General features: G+C 37.1%; 2 protein-coding genes across 7 annotated transcripts; both read left to right on the top strand.

The window, feature by feature from the left end:
- The first annotated feature begins 4,050 nt into the window (after positions 1-4,050).
- Positions 4,051-8,283, top strand: LOC147864456 (uncharacterized). 2 transcript variants are annotated; one of them, XM_087320299.1, is made up of 4 exons: positions 4,051-4,283; positions 4,466-6,187; positions 7,130-8,009; positions 8,127-8,169. In XM_087320299.1, the coding sequence occupies exons 2-3, from the start codon at positions 4,583-4,585 to the stop codon at positions 8,006-8,008; spliced, it is 2,484 nt and encodes an 827-aa protein (XP_087176425.1). In that variant the 5' UTR covers positions 4,051-4,283; positions 4,466-4,582; the 3' UTR covers position 8,009; positions 8,127-8,169. The 2 variants fall into 2 exon arrangements, with proteins under 2 accessions (XP_087176425.1, XP_087176424.1); XM_087320298.1 differs by having other exon boundaries at positions 7,130-8,283.
- A 5,075-nt stretch (positions 8,284-13,358) lies between these two features.
- On the top strand, positions 13,359-20,242 carry LOC147864455 (purine permease 3-like). Of its 5 annotated transcripts, XM_087320293.1 has the most exons (4): positions 13,359-13,618; positions 13,815-14,036; positions 17,460-18,256; positions 19,415-20,242. In XM_087320293.1, exons 3-4 carry the CDS (start codon positions 17,503-17,505, stop codon positions 19,903-19,905), a joined length of 1,245 nt encoding a protein of 414 aa, XP_087176419.1. In that variant the 5' UTR covers positions 13,359-13,618; positions 13,815-14,036; positions 17,460-17,502; the 3' UTR covers positions 19,906-20,242. The 5 variants fall into 5 exon arrangements, with proteins under 5 accessions (XP_087176419.1, XP_087176418.1, XP_087176421.1 ...); XM_087320292.1 differs by having other exon boundaries at positions 13,359-14,036; XM_087320295.1 differs by lacking the exons at positions 13,359-13,618; positions 13,815-14,036 and adding an exon at positions 17,008-17,356.
- The last annotated feature ends 4,456 nt before the right edge of the window (positions 20,243-24,698 follow it).

Raw genomic sequence — 24,698 nt, 5'->3', positions numbered from 1 at the left:
TATTACATTCAAAGAAACTTGAATGATTGATTAACAATCAAGTTAGAGCAATACTCAATTAAACACTGAAAATATATTTACCTTATGCAAGCTTTGTCACAACATGCCACAGGTTCTAGCCACTCTGGGTGATTTGCAATTGTTGCTTGCCCCTCAAAATGTAGATTATTGTCCTATAATAAATACAATGGTCCCCATGAATATTTGAGCATCTTATGTTATAATTGTAACATCATGATCAAAATTTACATCCCCTCACGAGTTGACCAATGTATAATCCAAAAGAGTTTCAAGTAAACCTCTCTATAGTGAGTGCTTGTGTCTATAAGAGTAATTAATCAATATAAAATGCATGTCTTCAAGCACATGTAAACCTAGACAAGAAAATAAGTAAGACACCATGTAAAATTGATAATAATTATCAATTGTATTGGCTACTTTGGACGAGAAAAATGAGATTATTTTTGGGCCCACTATAGAAGACATTTTTAGCAAATCATTCAAATGCTTTTTTGTGCATCAAGGGTTGTATTTCATTTTCATCAAATTGTAGTAGAATATAGCCCAAAAAATTTGAATCACAATGCTGCTCTACAAAAAAAAAAACACATTCATCTCCACAAGGAAGGGTTTCCATAATAGTAAGTTCATATGTGGATATTGTAATATTGTTTGTATTTGAATCAAAGCTTCATGAAAAAATGTCTAGCATTCAATATACTTGAAGTCTTCTGACTTATTTTCATAATACAATCGAGCATTAGTAACTTTGTTTATGACGTTTAAACCTCAATTAGAGTGTTATCTTTAATAGCTTCACGCATTTTCATTAGACGCACATGGTTAAATTATTGTGATTCTAAGACTTAAAGTATGTAAACTTGCAACATAGGGGGTTGGGTTCAAGGCTTGAGCTTTGGGTTTCATATTGTGTTCGATGAAGAACAGATGAGAAAGACTAATGATGTGCCACCCAAAATTGGTTTTGCAACAATAATATATATCAACAACTCTGCACAATGTAATTGGTAAAAATGATAATATTTCCCTGGAAAAGGTGATGCTCACAAATAATGCCTTATAGACGATCCATAAAAGAATGGATTGACTAAATTGAAAAACCATTCAAGTCATATTCGTCACATAGTCTCATAAATACAATATTAATTCCTGTCATAGCTCATGGGTTATGGAGTCACGCGTTGGATCCTGTTTTCTACATAACTTAACTCGTGAATGGTCCATTGACATTCACGTACTTGCCATGTAAAACTCTAAACCATTTTTTTTGTTTGGATTCATATATTAAACCCAACAAATGATTGTGTAGTCAAATGTTTGTCAAGGACCTCGATTTTTGTTATTTTGTGTGTTGTATAATGGATGAGATATTTACCCGCTATTTCTATGCAGCATAGATCCACATGCAAATTTTTGAAACAATTGTTTAGGTTTGGAAAGTATTTTCTATTAACTACAATGGAAGCTATCAAACTCTTTATGTCATTGTATACACATAGGCCCTATTTTAGCACATTATGTAGTCTCTCGTGGTTCACTTTATCAAAGTGCAACATTTGCATTTCAATTGAAAGAACGAGTTGAACACGTTGGTTTTTTGCATAAGGAAAATAATTTTCTTCTAATGATGCGTAACTTTGAAAGGGGTTGAAGTTCTAATATATATATATTAGAACATTTTGTACAAAGCAAGAATATGATGTGAAGAGGATGGGAGTGTGAGATCTTCAAAGCAAGATCAAGAGACCTTACAAGTGAGGGTTTTCTATTGACAATGTATGTTGATTAAATGATTAAAAATAATTATGAATCTCATTAGCTTAGCTTGGTATAAAGCTCGACAAATATTAAGGAACAATCAATAATAAAATATAAGATGAAATGATGAGTTCGAGAAAGAGACTTGTCTTAGAATGTCTCGAATCCGACATTCTAGATGAAATGCATGCCCTAAGCTTCTCGATCGAGAAGAAGCTCTTCACAAAAAAAACCATTAAAGAACACCTATGCCAAACTAACCAATTCCTCCACAATGCCATGATGCCACAACGACCATCCATGCATGTGCTCTAATATATTCCACACATTGTTTACGCCACTGACATTCATTAGTTTTTATATTCCATTTTGCATACGTATGACAATATATATCTATGATATCTCTCTCAAAACTATTAAATAGTTAGAGGGCAAAATATGAAATTGGAACAAGAAGGTGCACACAATGCCACAAAACTCCAAATGTGAGCCATTGTTATTAGTATTATTAATAATTAGACCTCCCAATAAACTAGAAGGCCCCTTCAATACAAACCCCATGAACTAAGGTTCAGCTCATCATCCACTAATATAATTGTTTTGATGATTTGCATCAACGTTCTTACTACACTTTAAAGTAGAGGAAAATTGCTCCAACGCCCCCTTAATTATAACGATTCCCAACATCAAACAACATCATTGACTTAACGCTCTCCACAATGTTTTGATGTAAAGAAACATTGTATCTAAAAGTTAGCAAAGGGCATGAATTACACATGAATAAATGTTCAGAAAATTGCAAATAATATCTATCGTGTTACATCCAAAATGTAATGAATTATAGAGAAATATGAGCTTGGGAGGGGTGAGGAGTGTATCGAAGAGAGTGCATGAGTTTGGCCAATTCAAATGAGGATGTTGGATGGGCCCTATAGTTTGTCCACATGTTGAAAAATCTACTCGTCAAAAATCATGGAAGATATATATACGAAAAGCTTTTCAAGGGGTGCAAAGGTCCCTATACAAATAACAAACCTAAGAAATGTGGATGTGACCTAAATTTGGGCAATCTCCAGGCTTTGAACTCTACTTGTGCCAATATAGGATGGAAATGAGGATCTAATGGTGGGCGCTTACAAGTAGTACGTAGTAAGCAGGCTTGGCTTGTATAGACATAAGTTCTCTCTTCACAATTGCCGCGTTCTTTTTTTTCTTATGGCGACGCTTAGCCTTGTGAGTAGCCCCAAGTTATATGCTATAGACAACCATTGTAATGCTAGGGTCATGTGTATAGGCCTAGCCTATGAATTGCTCTTGAGTTTACATGCTTAGCCTATCCCATGAATTGTGGTGTCAAAGACCTAACTAAATATGTAGATAGGGAAAGACCACATGAACAAGCTATTATCAATGAAGACTTGTGTGTGTATTTAACAATTGCCATTAAATGATGTCTAATTTTTTTTGACCAAGAGTGCTGATTTAAAGAAAGAAAGAAAGAAAGAAAGAAAGAAAAGGAACGGATTTGAACACGATGTTTGTACCCTATCGATCGATCGACAATCCCTTAAGTGCGGTCGAGACTCACAAAGCTCCTTAATCACATTCGTTAATCATGCTCAAAGCCTCGCGAAGTTCCTTAATCGCATTCAAGATCCTCGGAGCTCCTTAATCACGTTCAAGACTCTCGAAGCTCCTTAATCACACTACTTAATCACGTCCAAGACTCCTAGAGGTCCTTAATCACATTGCTTAATCAAGCCCAAGACTTTGGGAGCTCCTTAATCACATTCCTTCATCACGTCCAAGACCTCTAGAGGTCCCTAATCACATTCCTTCATCACGTCCAATACCCCGAGAGGTCCTTAATCACATTCCTTAATCAAGTTCAAGAGTCCCAAATTCCTTAATCACGTTTAAGGCCCTCCCCTAATCACGTCTTAGGATTCAAATTCAAAATTTCAAGAGTGGAGCCAAAACTTTATTGATTTTGATTAAATTTAATTTGCCTAAAAAAATGAATGAATTAATTCAAAATGAATTTAAATTAAATGAACTTCCCTGTCCGAATGCTTCGAAATTTCGAATTTTAATTGCTCTGTTTTTTTTTTTTTGTGACTTTACTTTCTTTTCTTCATCTTCGAATGTCTGTCTCTGTTTCCCTCTGCACAGAATTAGGGTTTTCTGCTCAGTAAAGCTTGTCATGAGACAGGTCACAGAGAGCTCTACCATCGCCATAGCCATGGCCACAGTAGACATAGCTCCCCTCCCACCTCAGAGGCTTCTAGCAAATAGGCGGCAAAACAGAAAGATTTAATGAGTTCCTTCTTTCAGGCGGCGGGTCATCAGTAGTAATTCCATCATCATCATCATCATCATCATCATCACCATCATCTTCTTCTTCACCAGTACTATTTGATCAGACAGGCGCTTAATGCATGCATTTCGAAACCATGTTGCTGCCTGCAGCTCTTTCGCCATAGCCATGCCTTCCCGATTACAAGGTTTACTCCTTTTTCTGGTTACTCATCTCCATCGCCATCTTCTTCTTCTTCTTCTTCTTCTTGGAATGTAGTTCTTTAGGTCATTGCCTCGTGGACTAATGGCCACTACATGATCGTTTGGCTTTGTACAAATTCACCATTTCAGGTTATGATTTTTGAGCCATTTCTGATGTTCTGTGCAGACGATCAGAGCCATCTCGTGGGGATCATGATGTGGAAGGAATATATTCAGCTCTTATTACATAGATAACAGAGATAGGTTTCTTATCAATTGATGGCGCGGAAGTAAGCAGAACGCCATGGGATCTTGTTTCAGCAAAGCTAATCCTACCCATGTCTATGGTTACAATTCCTGTTGCAAGGATCAGAGCTTTATGAATAGTTGCTGCAATATGAAGCCTCAGACCATTACAGATCCCGTTAAACAAGCTTCTGTTCCATCTTCGATCCGTAAGGACGAAAGCCACGAAACCTGTACTAAGCAGAAGATGGAACCTTCGCAGATGCAGACCAGAAATACTCCATCGCTAATCATTGCTGCAGAGAAGTTGCAGAAGACCTCTTCGGTTATTATACCTCCGGCTCCTACACAGAAGGTGGACGCCATATGTGTAGCTGTAGATCAGACATCTAATGTCGGTTCTCTGCAACATTCTAGCAGAAAGAACAGTGGTGAGCTCGCCATTGCGAGCACTAGCATGAAAAAGATGATCAGAGCATCTTCTCCTCGTAAAAACCCACTCCTTCATAGCCTTCTTCCCGCAGCACCATCTGCCATAGTTACCAAGACTGTCTCGTCAAGGTCCACTGCTTCCCTGCAGAGATCAAATGATACTACTTTGGAGGAAGAAGATGTTGACGATGATGAAGAAGAATATGAAGATGAAAAAGATCTCAAATTTCGTCCATCAGAGGCACGGAAGCAGTGGCTCTCAGAAATGCAAACCTTAGTACTTCCTGGAGGTAGCAAAGATCAAAATCGTGAAACTCTGAGTAGGGGGAAGACTGTGTCAAGCAGGACCAATTCATTCTCTCGCCTTCCAGATCCTGTAACTGAAGACTCTTTAAAGAATTCCATGAAAGCTTCAGTATGTTCTGCAACCAATAATTCTGGTCCATTACTGCTGCGACGATCTCCCAGCATCAATGCTTCTGCTTGTGGAGATGGAGAAGGAGGAGGACCTTGCCTCTGCAGAAATGCTTCTGGGAAGATGCAGGGCTGTACAGAATATAACTCAAGTAACATCAACGAATCTAGCCATGGAAGCTCGGATTTACACACATTATCTGCACAGAAACCTCGCTCCTTGATCACACTTAAAAATGAACATTCTCCGAATACAGGGCATGTAACCTTAGATGCATCCGACTCAGCATTATTTGTTCACAAACGATCTTCGAGTAGAGACTCCGAACCTATAACCTCTCGTGAGTTCCACATGGATTCTCATGCCACGAATAATATCAGAAGACCATCGCCACCGAAGAAAATCACCCTATTGTCTTTGTCTTCTTCAGATGCCAACAGGCAAATGACTAGCTCTTCCTCCAGACGTCCTGTAGCATCTTCCATTAAAGTTGATCAAAGCTCGAGCTTAGCTCATAAACCGGTAGTCGGCCAAGAATATGCTTCAAACAATTCGGGTGCTAGAAGCGGGATTCGAACTGCAGTGCAGAGAAGTTCGGGTCAAATAGAGCTCGAGGTTTCTAACATGACATCTAGTGGCAATAAGACTGTGATAAGGAAGGAGAAATCTCCTCTCAAAAGGAAAGAGAAATCGCCTCTCAGGAGGACTTGCATAAATGGTGCCATGCCCGCCTCAACTAATACCTGTTCGTCGACTACTCCCAAGATGATTAATGCAGATCGCAATGCTACTGGGCTCTCCGTGGATGATATGAAGGTTTTCATCCCTCTCTTCCATTTTCTCTTAAGTATTTTGTATGATATCTGAAGGAACTTGGTTGGAAGCATGGTGATTTTGTTGGTTTTGAGTGATTTGCATTGTCTTTTGGGATGAGAAACATTTGTTAGGTTCTAGTGATATATACTATTTGATTTTGGGCGGAAAGCAGTCATCGTGATAATATATAGTTCATCTAAAGCATTTGGTCTCAAGGATGATATCTTGTAGAATTTGATGTAAAGGTAAGTTTGTGTGGACTAGGGAGGGAAGGCTGAAGGGGCTAGGTAGCAAAAGATCGAAACTTCGCAGGGATCAGTTGCCCCCGCTTGACTCGTGGAATGATGTGTCAACCTGGAAAATTCTAAACCTTTACATACCCGAACCTTGCATGTGGCCATGTCAAATATTTGTCCAGATCAAATATTAAGCCGGACATAAAGCATTCCAAAAAACTATGTTTATCATGGGCATTGATTCTGCACCACTTCAGCATAGAGTTTTTTTGTCCAACCTTACAGCATCAATATTTGGTGCCATTCCCAACATCTCATGTGATTTAGGAGATGAACTTACAATAGCCCTGACATAACTTTCACCAAATGGTTTCGCTTTCTAATTGCTTAAGTATCATCTCTGTTGCATCGTGGCAAACAAATATTTAAATACAAGCCTTGTTTAGAACATGACTTCACTTTTTTTTCTTTTCCTCAACTATGTTTGTCTTTGCCTGGCCATGCTTTATTTTTTAATACCTCAACAACCATACTAGAGGGCATACATGTCTTGATTTCTGGTGATGTGCATGTACCCAACATGTCTTTAAATGTCTTGTTAAAGGTTCAATTATTCACAATTCTTGGGTTAGTCTTTTCTATGTCAAGGCTCATTAATTTCGTTGTTGGATTGTAATAAGATTTATGATATTCATGAGGTTTGCAGAGCAAAGATTCAAGCACTAGGACAAAAAGATCGACCACAAGATTACCCCTGAAGGAGATGTCGAACAATTCTGCTAATCATGCACATGGCAAGCCCACCCCTTTGAAACACATTGCGAAAGAGAATGCTAGTATGCAAGTGAAAATGAGTGATGAAAAAGTGCAGATACTGAAGGATACCTCTAATGGCGAGGTAACGAGCCCTGTAAAAGCAAACACAGGATCGATTGACCATGAAGCCAATGTAAAAACAGCTGTGCTTGACTTGGAACAAGACTTTGTTGTGGGAAGTAAAGACCCTCTAGAGGTGAAAGCAGAAAGCTTGGTTATGGGTGGCAAGAGTGTGTTGAGTGCATTCCGAGCTCTTGAAGAGTATAGACTGAAATACTCTAACCTAAACCTAGATCCTCATAAAGGCGAGTCTTGCGATGACGATGTCTTGTATTCAAGACACCATCGGCCCCACGCAAGAGAGAAAGAGAGCTTTAGTCAGCCACTAGCACAAGGAGGGTCAGCATTGGACGGAGGTGTTCATGAGAGTATCTCTGAATATGATGATGTGCAAGCGAGAGACGAAGTGCTTCTTACCAGATCCAGATCCACTAATAAAAGGTCTTGTGAGCCATTTCTTTTCCCTGATGTGCAATCACTTCTTCTAATGCAAGAGAGTCTTGATAACAATGAAGGGAGTAATATGGAAGGAGGAGAAGGAGCTGTAAGGGTCACCATGCCAGCATCCATATCCAAGGCTTGCTCCATCTTGAAAGCAGTTGCAGACCTTAATATGGGTGTGTTGTATCCTCAGAGGAAGGATAAGTCTAATGTGGAAGAGAACTATATAGAGAGGCCCAACCTCTCAAGTTTTCAGTTTAAGCCATAGAGTAACTACAGGATGAAACCAACCAACCAACCAACCAACCAACCAACCAATCAATCAATCAATCAATCAATCAATCAATCAATCAATCAATCAATCAATCAAACATCCTCTTCAGAAGTCTGCCATAGAGTAACTATAGGATGAATACAGACAAACAAACACATCCTCTTCAAAAGTCTGCCATTTTCACCAAGAAGACTTGATTTTTTGTTTCTGGAAAATTGTACCAAATTTTTGCAATTTGTATCCAGTGTTTACAAATTGTTTTTTTTATTTTTTGGTTATAATGTGCCAGCTCTTTTTGTATTTAGTTGTTTTCTACATTTTATTTTTTTCATGTAACAAAACAAGGTCCATATCAACATTTAGAGAAACATCAAACAATTATCTATTGTATGCAGAAGGCTTCTAGCTTTAGATTGCTGGTCTTTTTGAGCCCTCACAATACATTGATCTATGTTTTACTACCAAAATGTAGTACAAGTTACATGCAACTTATTGCATCTGCTCGTACTTTGGTTTTACCTGCCTTAGTTCGGTATGATTAAATTATGTAGTCACAAGCAAGCTCTTTGCCATACTCCATTTCCATATTGGAATTATTCTAAGCACATGGAATGTTCCAACTGTTTTTGCATTCAGACCTTCCAATTGCTCGGGCAGGTTTCTACAACTTTCGGCATCTCATAAGGACTCCGTGTGGCCATGGCTTCAAGAATATTTTTCCAAGTTGTCTTCTTCTATATCTCTAGGGTTTCAACGAAAGACATGATGTGCTAACCACGATACATAGCCTCTAACACCTTTTTACCAATGGCTGCTCCGAAAGCATTCTACCGCATTTGAGTGAGCTGTGTGCATATTTGGTCTTCATGAAACAATCCTTGTAGATTCATCATAAAAGGTGGGTATGTAAACATGATGTCGTAGTGCAAGTGTTGCTCTTTCGTGTGCAACATGTCAAGCAATGGGTTTGATGCTATACACTCACAATACAAGACCTTTTTCTGATTTTTGTTTAAGATTGCCAATGTGTACTTAACATTTGCTCAACAAAACCAACATTTCTCGCAAGACGTGAGCATTTTTGCCTTGTGAAATGCAATGCTAAGAAATGGGAAGGAAAAAGTGAAGGGGAGGAAAAACTCATTGTTCCACACGCTTGAGGGAGGCTATGGAGGAAGGCCCTCTCAATCACTCACACAATTCACTACTCGTGCCTACATGTCTAACCTTGTGCTCTCACCTCTCCTTCCCCTACTTTTTTTCCCTCCCTCATAATGGTGAAGTATCAATTCACGGGTGTTGTCAACGTCACATCCCGTTAATCTACATAGCACAGTACGTGTAGGAGACATAGCACGTAATGAATGTTGCATGGAACATCGACTTGATTCCCCTTATCTATGTAGTGTGAGAGTCAAGATAGTAGAGTGTGTTGGTAAATATTAGCCTAGGAAATTAGATACAATAAATTGTGGAGATTTGATTGTAATGTTTGAATACGTACATCCAAATATGTAAATACCCAAAGAAAAGGTACACATACCAAACATTCAATGTTGAGGTCATCTATGCTCTTATGTTCCCATGGCTCACTTTGGCCACTCAAATATGATGTCCCAACCTTGGCGAATTGGGTTTTATAGTTACTAACCTAATGAACGTGCCATTATTTTTACAGTAATTAAGAACAAACACTTAAGGGCCTCCAAAATTAGATATAATAAGATGTTAACAATTAATACTAATACCAAAATATGCAAATATCCAAATGAATGGTAGTTACAATCTAAAGATTGGAAAAATCGGATGTAAGATCCTAGGAAAGAAGTTAAAGTCAGAATAAATGTAACTCATAGTGTGTTCATAGGAATCTCTTTTAGACAACCATACTAACATGTGCAAAGCATTGGATTGACAATGATTGATGAATTTATTAAATAGGGCTTTGGATAGATTGATAGTTTCATTAGAATGGGTAGGTATGGGCAAGGAGGATCTTGTAGGATCTAATAAAACTTAATAATGAAGCATGGACATGTGCAAAGGATAAGCGGATCCCGTTGGAACTTTAATGTGTAGAGAGAGGGAACTGAATTGACAAACTTGCCTCCCATTGACTACAAAGTTACGCGTACAACTCTAAATTTTGCATAGTGATTTGTACTAATGTCCTTGGATTACTAAAGAAAAATATACAGTGAGAGAAAGAGAGATATATATATGTAAGCGTCTCCCTCATACCGACAAACATTATTCATCTATTATATACTTGACAAAAGGTTAAGGTAGATAGTTTGTTACCACAATATTGCATGAAGATATTTTGAATGCTTTTGGTATTTTAAATTTGATGTATTATATAGTTGGCTCCTTGTTGTTCGTATTATAACCTCACAATAACACAGAGCTCATCAAACAATGTTTCACGAATTATGGTGATGGTGGGGAAAGAAACTCGCAACATCTTTTCCTACAACAATGACACCATCACATTTTGATTTGTTGTAGTATGTTGGATAATGTCACCCTTCACATCTTGATTTGTTGCGAATGTTGAGTCCGTCGAAAAAACACAATTGGCGAGCATAAAGTTGTGCAAATGATAGCGAGCGTAAAGAATTTGTACATCATATGAATGTAAACCATAATCGATTTAGTCTCTTGCAATAGTCTTTATGTTTATTGATTGAGAAACATGAACTCCATGATTGCCGAAAGGAATATCTCACTTTACAATATGCTGAGTATATTGACGGGGAAAGTCGCACATCTACTCGCATATTCAACCTGTGTAAACATTCCAATAAATCATTTTGGAACATAGGTTCAAATCTTAGCGAAATGAAATAATGTTATATACACTCTTAAATTTATTTAATAACTTGACAATAAAAAGTAGTACCACGAATAGGATCACCACTTTAACTACTAAAGGAAAAGACGAAGCCATGGGAACAACCTTACTTGCTGGTCTTGGATTAAGATTATAGCAACGGATCTCCTCGATCGTTTATTCTTTGTATTTCTTTTCGAGAAACGTGTGTTTTCAGATTTATGAGTAGAAGATGGCTTATGTTTAAATGTCTATTTCTTTTTAATACACTTTGGAATTCAAAAGATGTGAGGCACATCAAATCTCTTTCATGAATCCAACAATATCACGAGAAGAAAAAAATGATATGTTATAACTTATAACATTAACATATTGATGAGTAACAGGAATTTAGGAAATTCTTGGACGAGTCCTTTTTAAGTTGTCACTGTTCTAGATTTGATGTCTCCTCCAAACCAACTCTACTTGACTTATGGAAGCGTGAACAATGACGAAATCATGCGCTTTTTAAATCAAATCAAGAAGCTCTAAGTGAAATGTGCATAGGAAAGGGGCGAGATTAGATTAATTGAGGAGGTCCAACAATTAGGAATTCCCCAATCCTAGTATAGAACATGAGATATTATTGCTAGAATAATGGAATATTGAAACATAGTGCTTTATGTAGGCTACAAAGGTTCCTCATATAAGCTTCGTCACATTTAAGTGTTCACATTTGGGATTTTTAATCTGGGAGACGTAAGTAAATGATTATATGCAAGAGCATCAAAACAAATGGAAATATAAATACGTTTTAGGCTAGAATGTGAAAATATTACATCATCTAGTTTTGATGGCATATAGTCATGAAGAAACAAATGGAATAGAAACACCTACCAAATAAAATATTTATGAAAACATGAGAAAAAGTTGTTTTGTTCGCATACTGTAGAATCAAGATGTAGTTATGACAACGTTTCTTTTGATTTCACCAATGTGTGATGCTAGATATGGATTATTCATCTAGGCTGAAAAAGAGACGCATGCTATTGAAATCTCCAAGATATATTTCGTAAGTCCAAGGGTGTGGTTTCAAATAGTATGCTTTGAAGTTTGGAGATCGATGAAATCGTAAGAAAGACAATAATGAAATTTAAATGTTCAAAGATATCACAAGGCCAACAATGTTCTTTTTATTAGAAGATCTTGCAAAATCTTTACTTTAACTATGATGGCAAGAGGAGAAATGTGACAAGTTTGAAGTTAGGTCATCTCATCATGTTCATTATATCATGGGGCTTGTGTCATTCTTAACACATATGAAGAATGCATGTGATCTTGACAAATCGTCCCTTGTGACATGCCATTAATAAGTAGACGTGAGACAAGTTTAGAATACATGATCCATTGAACTTCCATGTGGAGCTAGGAGGGGACATGTGAACAACTTTAGGAAATAGTTTCGTATAATCCGAAAAGATGAAGACCAAGTGCGCATGCACATTACGTAATGTTTCCATGTTGCAATGAAGTCAAAGATAAGAATAATCAAGAGGGGGTTTAATCCATTCAATCAAATATGTAGCTCATTCAAGCATATTGGGTTCTCACTTCAAAATGCCGAATGCATGAGAAATACAGGAACATACACACACACACACACATGCTATACATGTGATGATGCACAAAATCATTTGCACTGTGCATACATATCTTATATCCATGCACCATGTATGAGCCAATATACATTATTATGGTTCCCGTTATTTTCTCATGTTTATCTCTCTTTTCCTATCCTTATAGTTTTAGAATAAAGGAGGACATGGCAGCAGTAGAAACCATGTAGCCAAATTCACATGAGTACATTTAATGTTTCAGGTGCTAATCACATCCACAAAATCTATGAGTTTTGGAGGTGAAGAGAAACTTTATCCTCTCCAATTGGAGATAGGCATTTGCTAAAGTGTTATGTTTTGGCTTGTTGCAAAAAGAACCTTACTATACATCAATAGACAAATGTGGGGGAGGGGGAACAAAAACAAAAGAGGAGGGCTACACATAATCACGCTCTCCATTGATCGATAAATGGTTATTTTTGGGAAATTCTAACTATTTTTATGACCAATATGGTTTTCAAAGATTCGCCCAATTTAAAGAAAAGAAAAAGGAATTGCATTCAATATTCACCAAAAATAAGCTAAATATTGTGAAAATTTTCGAAAGAATAGCACAAATCTCTATACTTTTCAAGGTAGTAGTAGAAGCCTATATTTCCATCCAAACATTTACTCATACCTCCATGGGGTTCCTTATTTTTTTACCATCTTGATCCAAGTCCACCCTAAGATTGGTACTTTTCTTACCACGATTATGTTTACTTATCTCGACATTTGGAAACCTTGGAAATATCAAAAAGAGATTTACACACCGTTGGTTGTTTTTAACAATCTATGCTACATTTAGCCCCACATCTCTTTCAAAAGCCCCCAATCTCTCTCTCTCTCTCTCTCTCTCTCTCTCTCTCTCTTGTAGACACACACACAAACAAGTTCTCTATCTCTATCTAGTTGAGCCATACCCTCATCCAACTAGGAAACCCACACTACTATAATAACCCACACAAAGGAGCCTAGTAACCATACTATCCGCTTCAATCATAATAACTTCACTATAAATACACATATATACATACATATATTATTTATGCATTCACTCTACCCACATGAATCAGGCTAGTGCCAATACAATTAACATCCTACACAACTATTCGAAAATATATAAATAACCTTTCTGTAAGTATATGTGTGTCTGTTCATCAATCACCAAAGTTTACTACAACACTAACAATTATATTTCTCTCCTCAATTATATCATATATCATCGACCTGCAATCTCCAATATGATTCACTATATATCTTTTATTTATTTATCTTTATATTGTACTTGTATGAGTTTCCCACAATCATAACATCACCCTATGTTGTGTAGGCTTCTTAAGGATAGTTAATGAAAACTCTACAAGAAAGACTACAAGACACATTAACAGGCAATGGTGGAGTCTCCGTTACTAATACCAACATGTGACGATTTTAAGCATATGGGGGAACAAACTATATGGATGAATGATTGTGATGAATTTATTCATTCAGAACAAAATTTGCATTGATTAACGAATCAACACAAGAAGGCTAATATTTGGTCAACAAACAGGTCTCTCCCTCTCTCCCTCTCTATGTATGTATCTCTGATTTATATCAATAATAACTACATGTGTGTCATATTGCACCTATAGGATGTTAAACTTATAATTGATACCATATTATGCATTATTAAAAACTAAGGTTTAATACATTAAAAGGGGTAACCATAGGGATAGATGGGTCCCAACTACAAGCATTCCTCAATGACCTTATGTGCACCATGAAGATGAGTCCATGTGATGCTAATCATCATTGTTTGTACGTAACTCGGTTTTTAATTACTATCAACAGAATTCTCCTCATATTGTTCATTCATCATATATCATACATATATGATGATTTGCCCACATACGTCAATGTGTTTTCATTGATGTCCACCACATTAGTTCATCCATATGAAGAAATAATTTGCCTCATCATGCCATATTTCTATTCTCTATAATCAATCCATTTCCCATTTCAAAGTGTCTTCCCTGGAATGCTCCATATGAAAGATAATGAATTAACACTTTTCCATAGTGAGGTGCTTCTATAATGAAAATGTGCACATTTTTTAAATGAACGTGTACATTTCCATGTTCTATCATTTTAAGTTGATCGTTTAACCCTTAGATATTCGGCACATAGTTTCTTCACCTAGAAGAGGTCCACATAATTTGTTGCTATGCCACTTTATTTCCAAGTCTTGCCATCCTCATTGGACCCCATCATATAAATTTCTTTAATTTAGATAGCATAGTTTTCTTTTCTATGTTGCTTAGTAGCCATTTGACCATTTTGAAAGGTAATTTACTAGGTCAAATATAATGTTCCCATAATCTACCCTCATGTGTCTACTCAACTACTATTAAAAGATTATATGCGTATTGTGTTGATTGTGGCACTAAGATGTCAATCAATGTTTATATAAAAGTTTGGAGTTCTGTCTCACTCTCATTTCACAATGGGCTAGAAATTAACGAATAATCAAAGTTCTTTGAGTTAATATATTGAAAAGAATTGTGAAGATGATGATCATAATTTAGTGTAACTCAAGTCTTGAATTTTCATGTTGTATATATGTATGCTGCCATGTAAGTTGTCAAACATGTCGGCTAAATAATTGTTCTTAAAGGTGATAGTAGATACCAAGATGTCTGATGCATGCATGTAAATACTACTTTGTCATCGATGTTGTATATGTCTTACTACCACTTTATTCTATTTATCATTATTTACCATGATCCATAAGTATTTAGCTACCAAGTAATGCATAGTTTCCAATTTATGTTGCAATGGATGTGGACTTTGAGTTGTTGCAAGAAATCAATTTCAAACAATCAGGTGAAGTTTACAACTCTTCTAAGTTCTAACTACCCACACACACGTTCCGATTTATAAACGAAAGAATTAGAACTTTGAGAAGGCAATGGTTCAACGAAATCAATTTCAAACCATAGATTACACCAAGTTTATAACTTTTAGACACAACAGTGAGCATTCTAACAAGAAGGGAGTAAATGCTACATTTTTACTATTGGGAAGTTATCTAAGTGGTGGATCCAATAATAAATCGGGTATTTCTAGTCTAACTAATGTGCATAATGACTACGTTGAATATCAAATCCAATTAGTTTACCCCCTTAGAACACGTATGTATATAAAACGTTTCACGTTTTTCTAGAAGACACATCAATGCTAAATTGTACCCATGTCTTTATTCATGTTTTTTAATCTAGTAAATAGTAATGTAGGACTATAATAGGTCTAATAAGTCTAAGGGAGTCCATGCCACATGAAACACTACACCCTCTAACGCCAACATATCCATTTGAAAACGACAATAGGCTTATATTTAGGTTTGCAGAGTGCTTACGACTGGGGATCCCCGTTGCTAGTTTTATATGTTTTAAATGTAGAATTTGCAGAGATGTAATGATGTGAATGTTGGGGGCCATGTGACGTTTGGGTACCTTTTACTCAAGAATTTGTAGCATAGATAGTGAGTACTAGCTAAATTGATGCTCTTTGGGACAACTTACATGTAGTGGGTGTAAGAATTCTAGCTTAGATGCAGTTTAGGAGGCTAGACATTTTGAACGATGATTTTTAAAGGTCAAACTTCTTTAAAAAATGTTAATACATGAATACGGTATTGAAGCGAAGGTCCATAAACCCATAATTTTTGCGAATATCGGTACTCTCCGAACTCTAGTATTATGCCTAAAGGAAAAGCTTACTCTTTTTTACATACAATGTTGAATACGATAAGAGTCGTAGTTCCACTAAACATATTAATGGCAGTACAAAGGTCAGAAGTGATTCTTAGAATAGAGTATACCCTAGTTTCCTGGTTAAAGAGCAAATAGACCTGGTGGTTTGCCAATCCTAGCGCCATTATGTATCAGTCATTTTCTATAATAATTTTATTGTCCATGCTAGTAGACTTTTTCCATGGGTATGAAGAGATTTTATGAAGATATGGTCGATGGAAAATTCTTCTACTGTCTTCCTGAAAAGGTGGGCACCAATTTTATCGAAGCTTTAAAAAGAGCATCATATGCAAACTTACCCTTTTATGAAAATGTATGAGAATAAAATCTACCGAAAAGAAACAATATTCGTGATTACAAAGTATCTAGGTGGGACATAGAAGGAAGCCTTTTTGGGTTTTTATCACTAGGCTAGCTAGGTGGCACATGGAAAGAAAACATATTTTCATTTTCTTCATCACCACCCATGCTAATCATGTGCATCACATCTTAACTTTCAACAAACATGTGTGATTCACTTTGTCAAATCTGATAAGGTGTACTAAATACACGCGTCATGAAACTTGGTCGTAAAAAAAGGTAATGTCCGATTCTAAACAAGTGGCCCATGCTAGGAATAAGTTTTCTCAAAAAAAGCCCTAAGAAAGCTAACACACTAACAATATCATATGTTCCAACTAGGAGCCACGTCGGGGGTTTCCCCCCACCTATTAATATGGGCATGGATGGTTATGACCACATGAAAACTTTGGTAGCTACCTAGGCATCAAATGACCATATCATCTACTCTTTAGTTATTATACAACCTAAGCAAGCTTACACCCAAGTGAACACATAACATTCAATGCAATGTTGAGCCTCACATTAACGAGAACAATTATGGACATGCATGAGTGCAGACATTACATGTTGGATTTGAGAGTAATGATGGAGTTCTTAGGTAGTTAGGTTTAGCTTTACATGGATTAAGCTAGTCAAGTTTCAACTCATGGGGTCATCATGAAGCTTGAACTGCCCCGATGATGAACGACTAGTAAGGCTAGTCGAGGGATAGTTAACATCTTGGGTGTTCATGTGGGTATGTAGTCTCGGATTTATCCATAGGTGTAAGTAAGCCTATGTTGTCGAGAACAATAGGTTGGCTTGGTCCTAACATTCACTTGGGGAGTGTGTGCATGTAGGGAAGAAGAAAGCAGCCCTAGAGGGGGGACAACGAGAGAAGAGATGGCGACAACTATGACAAATACAATCGGCATTGTCGAAGCAAAAAGAGGTAGCGTTGGGTTCGAAGAAGGGACAAGGACAAGGACATATTTCGGTAGGAAATGGAGATATTGGGCACTCATGCTGGCCAGCAGTGTGGCATTGGTAGTGGGCTTGTCATGTGCATCCTTGCTAGGGAGGTACTATTTTGTGCATGGGGGCTCCAGGAGGTGGTTGTACACATGGATCGAAAGTGCGGGTTGGCCGGCTGCGCTCCCGCTCTTGGCTGTGTGCCATTGGAAGCAAGGCACGAGGCCGACCACCGCATTATTAACCTCTTCGATGGCCGCCACATACGCGGGCCTTGGCCTACTCACCGTGGTCGACAACTTGTTGTACTCCCTAGGGATGAGTTACTTGCCTGTGTCGACCAACTCTTTGCTTTGCTCCACTCAACTGGCCTTCAATGCCGTGTTTGCGTTCGCACTTGCCGGACACCGGCTCTCACCCGCGGCCATCAATGCGGTCGTTGTCATCTCGACCGCCACCGTCATCTTGGCTGTCACTTCCGCGTCCGACCGGCCCATTGGGACCTCGCATGCCCAATACCTCCTTGGGTTCGTAGTGACGATCGCTGCATCCGCGATCTTTGCATTGCTCCTCACCCTCATTGAGCTCACCTTCCGAAAACACATTATTCTCATGCCCCCTACCGATAATGATGAGGAGGAGGACGACAATCGTGACATCGAAGAGGCGATGACCAACATGAAAGGTAAAACTTTAAATCCTAAATTTTTTAATATATAGGAAATGTTGTTGCTCTACTTCAAGTAGGTTTATTTAGGTGAAGCTTGCATTCTCTCAATTTTTTAAAGGGGCAAGTGTCGAATGGCAAATAGGTTCTCATTTGGTATCATGGTCCATGGCTCGAGTTCGAGCCTCGCGACTCACATTCTTTTTAGCATTTCGTAGCTTTAAAACAAGAACAAATACCCCAACACACATCATGTACCATTTGATATATGAACAAATTGCCACAAGCTATTTAGGGAACCCTCACATGGATTCGACAATCACTTAATATGCTATGTTTACTGACAACATAAAGTAACTCCTTGGGGGTGCATGTGCTATCTACAACTATTTAAGTCAATCTAATTCTACTATAGCATTGTGCATTGGTTAGGGGCATGCATGAAAATCAAGAATACGTTTTTTGTACCAAATGACAGTGAGCAAAGTTTGATTGGAACAATCCTAGTCTTCTATGAGTAGTTGGTCAATATCTTTATTAGAAGCTTCTCAATACTATAGTGTTTGTCTTGCAAAGGCCTAGCTATCCCTAAACTATAGTGCTCGATCTAAAACTGGGACCAACTAGATAACACATACATGTGTGTCAACTCATGCACGTGCATGCACACCGATGATGCTTTGGGACAAACAACCTTGATCTTTTGAAGCATGTCATAGTCACTCAAACAAGACATGTTCAAGCTTAGTTTCGAGTTTAAGCACAAGTAAGACACAATCATTCAAACCTAGAATCCAAGTTCAAAACTACGCCTAATATAAGCTATTTTACTTCATAATATCTTTCAATCATAGAAAATTTAATCTCCAACAAAGTGTAAAATGGATGTAGATCAATATGTACATGTATGTATAAATAGGCTTAAGTAAAGGCTCAAGGAATGATGTGCACTGATGAAGTCTAGCCTCCTTTAGTATTCCTTTCAATGTTTATTAGTCCTTAGGTTTTGTCATGAGATTTACTACACTTGATGTGATAAACCATCATCCCCGAAGCATTCTTTACTTCACATCTATTCTAAATACATTCAACTACATGAATAAGTGGTATAAACAATGTTTTGCATTTATCATGATGATTCTCCTACGTAATGGAATTATAATTAATTGTTGCTAGGTGATGAACACAATGAGTTTGATAACAATAATCAACATAATGTTGGTGTCAACAAAAGGGGAAAGAGCTTTGCCGTAGTCTTAGAAGTACAAATCGGCATCTCAATTGTAGCATCGATATGCTCCCTTGTGGGTATGTGGGCAAGCAATGATTTCTCAGCGATTGGACAAGAGGCTACACAATTTGATAGTGGGGTCATTGCATATATCATGACACTCTTCTGGTCGGCCATAGGATGGGAATTGTACTTATTGGGTGGCGCCGGAATCATATTTCTTTCTTCGTCCCTTATGTCTTGTGTATTCATGACTGCCATGATTCCTATCCTCCCTATCCTTGCTATCATCTTCTTCGGGGACACCTTCTCTCTCCTTAAAGGTATTTCCATGGTCCTTTCTATATGGGGTTTCCTCTCTTACATCTATGATGGGTACGCTCGCCATAAATTAACCAAAAAACACTCTACAAAACATGTCATGCAAATACCCTAGGACATGGGTTAGTTTATAAACAATTATGAAGAACAATATTATGGGTCTTGACGTGCCCACCAGTATTGAAACAACCAACTCCCTTTCACATTTTGATTGAAAATGAAATGCAAGCATTCAAGTGAAAAACTCAATGATTTCCTCAACTAATATTTGTTCTAGATTGAAACTGTGTTCCCTCTACGATGGATGACTCATATCTCCAAATCCATATGTCATGCTCCTCTAGAAATTTAGATCCTACATCCATCAATTTTCTTTCAAGATCTTAAGACAATCTGAACATTAGGTATGTAACATTTATACATGAACAATACTTTTAGTTGTTTACTTCTAACATTGAGTTCATGTGAATTTCAAGTGTCATTTATATGTTTAATTTATTCACATGCTTTTCACAAACTCATTAGAATTATTGCCCATAGATAATCATATCCATAGTTTTAGCTCTAATGACTCAACGGTCATTGTTTTGTATTGAATTTATAGAAAGGATAATATCAACTCTACCCCTAATAATAGTATATAGCCCCTAATGAAAAACAAAGTGTTAAATTATTAAAAATGCCCTCACACCAAAAAGTAAGAGATCCAACTATTCATTATTAGCAAGGGTATATATTGGTACTACCATTTATACAAGGGACACTTTTAATAGTTTTATGGGACAAATTGTCGACACTTGTCATGTTTGTGTGGGTTTGCAAGATCCTATCTGTCATCATAAAGTGTTGTTATGGATACTTCATATGTATGATTAGCTCTGGTTTAAAAGCAAAAAGTGTTGTTATGCTGGTACAATATCCACTCTTTCTTCAAACACATAAATTGAATATAAAAGGAATGGATATGCCTGTTGTACATGTATTTTTCTCCATAACATGTAGAGCTGATGCTTTAGATTAAGATATTCAATGAATTATGGCAAGAGGAAAATAGACACATAATTTGTAAAAGTAGTTCTTTTTCATCTAGAAAATTTACCAAGTATCAATCATGTTGTCGTAGTTAAGGTACGCCTCTTTTCAATATGAAGGACTCAAGCATTATTGAGTTATGAGTGTGGAAGGTTTGATGCTTCACATTTTCTTTACTTGTAAGTTGTAATGTTGTCTTGTACATAATTTCCAACCTTTGGAGAAGAAAACATATTTAATTAACATGCCAAAGGAAGAAAGCATAAGTATTGATTATTTTCTATAAGAAGAGAACCAAGGATCTCTTCAAAACGTTTTACAAACTCACCACTAGGAACTAAACAAACATGATTGATTGTTTGTGCACATGATATGTACTTGTTGACATGTTTGTATCGAAACACCTTAACATGCTCACCTTACAATCTTCTCATTTATATGAAGTTGTGTATAAAACAGGTAATTCTCATTACACATTACACATAACTTAAAAGTCAGCCCCTTGCACACCATGGCCAAAGAGATTTTCATCTAGAGATATGTTGTCCTATAAAAATGAGTGTACATTCAATGTTGCGAGTATATGGTTTCTAAACATTTATCGGCTAGTTATGTCAGTAATATATCATGCTATAACATTTAGGTCTACTTAATAAAATTCGCTACTTCGGGGAAACATATACATATTTTTGTGTTGAATGTTCAACATATGTAATGATGCTACTATATATAAATGTGTGTATGTGTGTGTGTGTGATGATGGTTACTAGAATAAAACAAATGCGCTAATAATGGAATGGATTTGTTGGGAGAATGTTTGTCATTTTTGTTCTTTCGAGGTGGAGGATTGTATTAGAATGAGAAACATAATGCGTATCTCAACATGCACATCATGAATGCTACAACTTTGCACAAGGGAATAAAATCATGCAATGGATTTAAAAGAAGAAACAAAATTCTCTTTTGAGATGAGCAATTCTAGGAAATGAAAACCAATATTGCTCGGGGACTTACCTATAAATACATATCACTGCTTGATTTTTGTGTGATCCATCATAATGCTACTTAGAGTTTTAACACTGGTAAAGTTTTGAATCAATCTGATTTCTGAATAATGCTATGTGGGATATTAAGGTACTTGTTATTGGGAATGACAACAATTGTTTTGCCTAGACAATTATATAGTTGTTCAATAGAGACAAGAAGGTGATATAGTTCGCACCCCCCTACATTCCAAAGTGGCATCTAGTAAAGTAGTTAATGTAGTCACACGTTAGTTAATGTAGTTGGCATTTTGGCATATGCTTGTTTTGAGCTAGAAACTTGTAATGAAGCAACATGACATTGAACATTTCTCCCCTTCACGGAAGAGTTGGGGGGAGGAAAACTCATGGAGTCCTATGAAAGTGTCAAATTTAAGCATATAATAGGAAAAATGCATATTAGCTTAATGTGGATAAAAATCTTTATTTAATTTAGCATGTAATGGAAACCATTAATCAAAAAATTAAGCTTCAACATTATGCATTACCACGTTTCATAAAGAGAAAGTGTATAGGATTGAACATGATTATAATCCAGTATTTAAAGTAAAAATTTGAAAATCACTGTCTAATAGCATAATTAAACATGCAAACAAAATCAACAATTGACATACACAAATTTTATATTAGCGTTGGAGGTACTTTGACACAGTTATGCTTTTTTATAGATAAGTCTATATTAGCATAAGAGGCTATTTGACATTGTTATGCTTTTTATCATAAGTCTATATTAGCATTAGAGGTAGTTTGAAATGGTTATACTTTCCATTTTTTGCCCTTTCTATAAAGTCTAAACAATGGTCATACAATGTCTCCATTGATAAACCATGGGTACGGAAACACCTATAGCTCATGAATGCTTCGTTCATCCCATGATCAAGCATCACACATTTAAATATGTCAAAATCTTTCATCACAACATCCTCCTCATTTATTACATTGAAACACCTTATAATACATGCGTTCATATTGAGGATTAAGTATGATTAAGTATCTAATGCATGTGTTGAGAACATTGAAACACCTTATAATACATGCGTTCATATTGAGGATGATATGAACAAAAAAGTTGGCTAATGGCAAAGCAACAAATGCAACTCTCATTATAAGTGAACTCTTAAAATGGACAAGATAACATGCTCGTGATTGGATAATGGTTGTTATAGGTCAAGCTATTAAACAAGGTTTTTTGAATGATTGCCTCATGAATTGGATTAAGTTAATACCCAAAGCAAGAGATATGAATATGTATCAAATTATCGCACAATCATATTGAGCTAAACAACTGATAAATTGTATAGCACTATCATGGAGTAATAAAAGGCAAGTGTATGGATTGAAAGGAGAAACAAAAAAGCAATTGGCCAAGCAGGTTTTAGACCAAAACACTCCATTGTGAACCATTTGGTTAAATCAAGCGTAATTATCAATTAGAAGGAAAAATACTCTATTGTTGTTTTGATGATTTCAAAAAAGCTTTTGACATACTACCACATGGTGAGCTTTGGAATAAAATGGTGGAAATTTGTATGCCATTAGAGTATCAAGTTGCTATTGTTGGTTATATGAGCAAGGTAGATGCCAACGAAAGACTAACAATAGACTATTAGACTACTTTTTAAGTAACATGGGGGTTAATCAAGGATGTGTATCAATTGCAAATTGGAAGATGTAGTGAATAGAGTTGCAAGAAGGATTAGATGCTCCAAACCTTATGCTACGAGTTATCTGATTACTTTTATGTGTGACACCAACATGTGGATAAAATCAAAATAATGGTAGTGCTTGAAGATCATCCAACCTTAGTGATGCTTTAAGTTTGCATACATAGGAGAACACATACAATTTGTGGAAAGCTTTATGTTTCTTGGTATTGATTTAAGTCTATCATAAATAAAGTGTAAATGTCTAGAGGGAGCTTGTAGTGGCAGGAGCATGGCGGGGAGCACGCACGCACATTGGCTAGCGCAACAAGGAGGCTCCCAGACAAGGGACAAATAGGCCACACTCATGGCGCGACCTAACCTCGATTTTGCTCTGAGTTCCCTTGCATGACCTCCACAATCGGGGCCCTACAAACTCCCTTGCCCCTCATCTTAGCTATTGTTGTCACTCCAGACTTATGCCCACCTCGCGGCCGCTCATCACCAGTTGTTCTGTTACCGTTAGGGCTGGCGGCCATCGCTTCATAGTTATGGTCGCGCGACAGCGACTCCTCACCATATATGTTGTTAGGGTTAGGGTTCATCCCCGCCCCCGTCTCCAAACACTTGACAAGTGCTTGCCCTTTCCCCTCCAAAATATTTGACGAGTGCTCTTGTTAGGGTTCGAAAACACTCGTCGAGTGTTTGCTCTCTCCTCTCCCAAACACTCGACGAGTGCTTTTGTTAAGAAGTCGATGAGTGTTCACCCCCCCCCCCCCCCATATAGGTCATCACATACTTAGATGTGGATCAGCTGGTATCAACATCAATTAACATATCAGAGTCCGTAAACCCTTCTAGCATGGGTTTACATGAGCCGTATCTTAGGCATACACATGAGGTGCCTTTTAGGTATCTAAGAAAAGGCCGACTAGTCGGGCCGACCAGATGGTCGAAGACAAGGCCGACAAGTCGGGCCGATTAATTATTATTATATGTGATATATAATAATAATAACATGTCCCTCATATAAATAGGAATAGGTAGGGAAAATATATAAGGGTAATGAGGTGTATAGAGCTTCTGTAGTTGAGAGAAGAAGTGAGAGTAGCTGAGAGTAGGAAGAGACGCAAGTGAGCATGTGTGGCGGCACAATTTAGTGGAACTTGCTAAGATAACAGAGTCTTTGT

This window comes from Azolla caroliniana, unplaced genomic scaffold, assembly GCF_043228905.1.
Source record: "Azolla caroliniana isolate FFs.n. ecotype wild unplaced genomic scaffold, voAzoCaro1.0.p SCAF_5, whole genome shotgun sequence".
In the NCBI taxonomy this organism is placed as follows: domain Eukaryota; kingdom Viridiplantae; phylum Streptophyta; class Polypodiopsida; order Salviniales; family Salviniaceae; genus Azolla; species Azolla caroliniana.
This window is presented reverse-complemented; position numbering and strand designations above follow the sequence as displayed.

Coding starts and splice junctions, on each gene's coding strand:
- LOC147864455 (XM_087320293.1), top strand. CDS start 17,503: ATGGCGACAACTATGACAAATACAATCGGCATTGTCGAAGCAAAAAGA. Junction 18,257..19,414: donor GGCGATGACCAACATGAAAG/GTAAAACTTTAA, acceptor AATTGTTGCTAG/GTGATGAACACAATGAGTTT.
- LOC147864456 (XM_087320298.1), top strand. CDS start 4,583: ATGGGATCTTGTTTCAGCAAAGCTAATCCTACCCATGTCTATGGTTAC. Junction 6,188..7,129: donor TCTCCGTGGATGATATGAAG/GTTTTCATCCCT, acceptor TGAGGTTTGCAG/AGCAAAGATTCAAGCACTAG.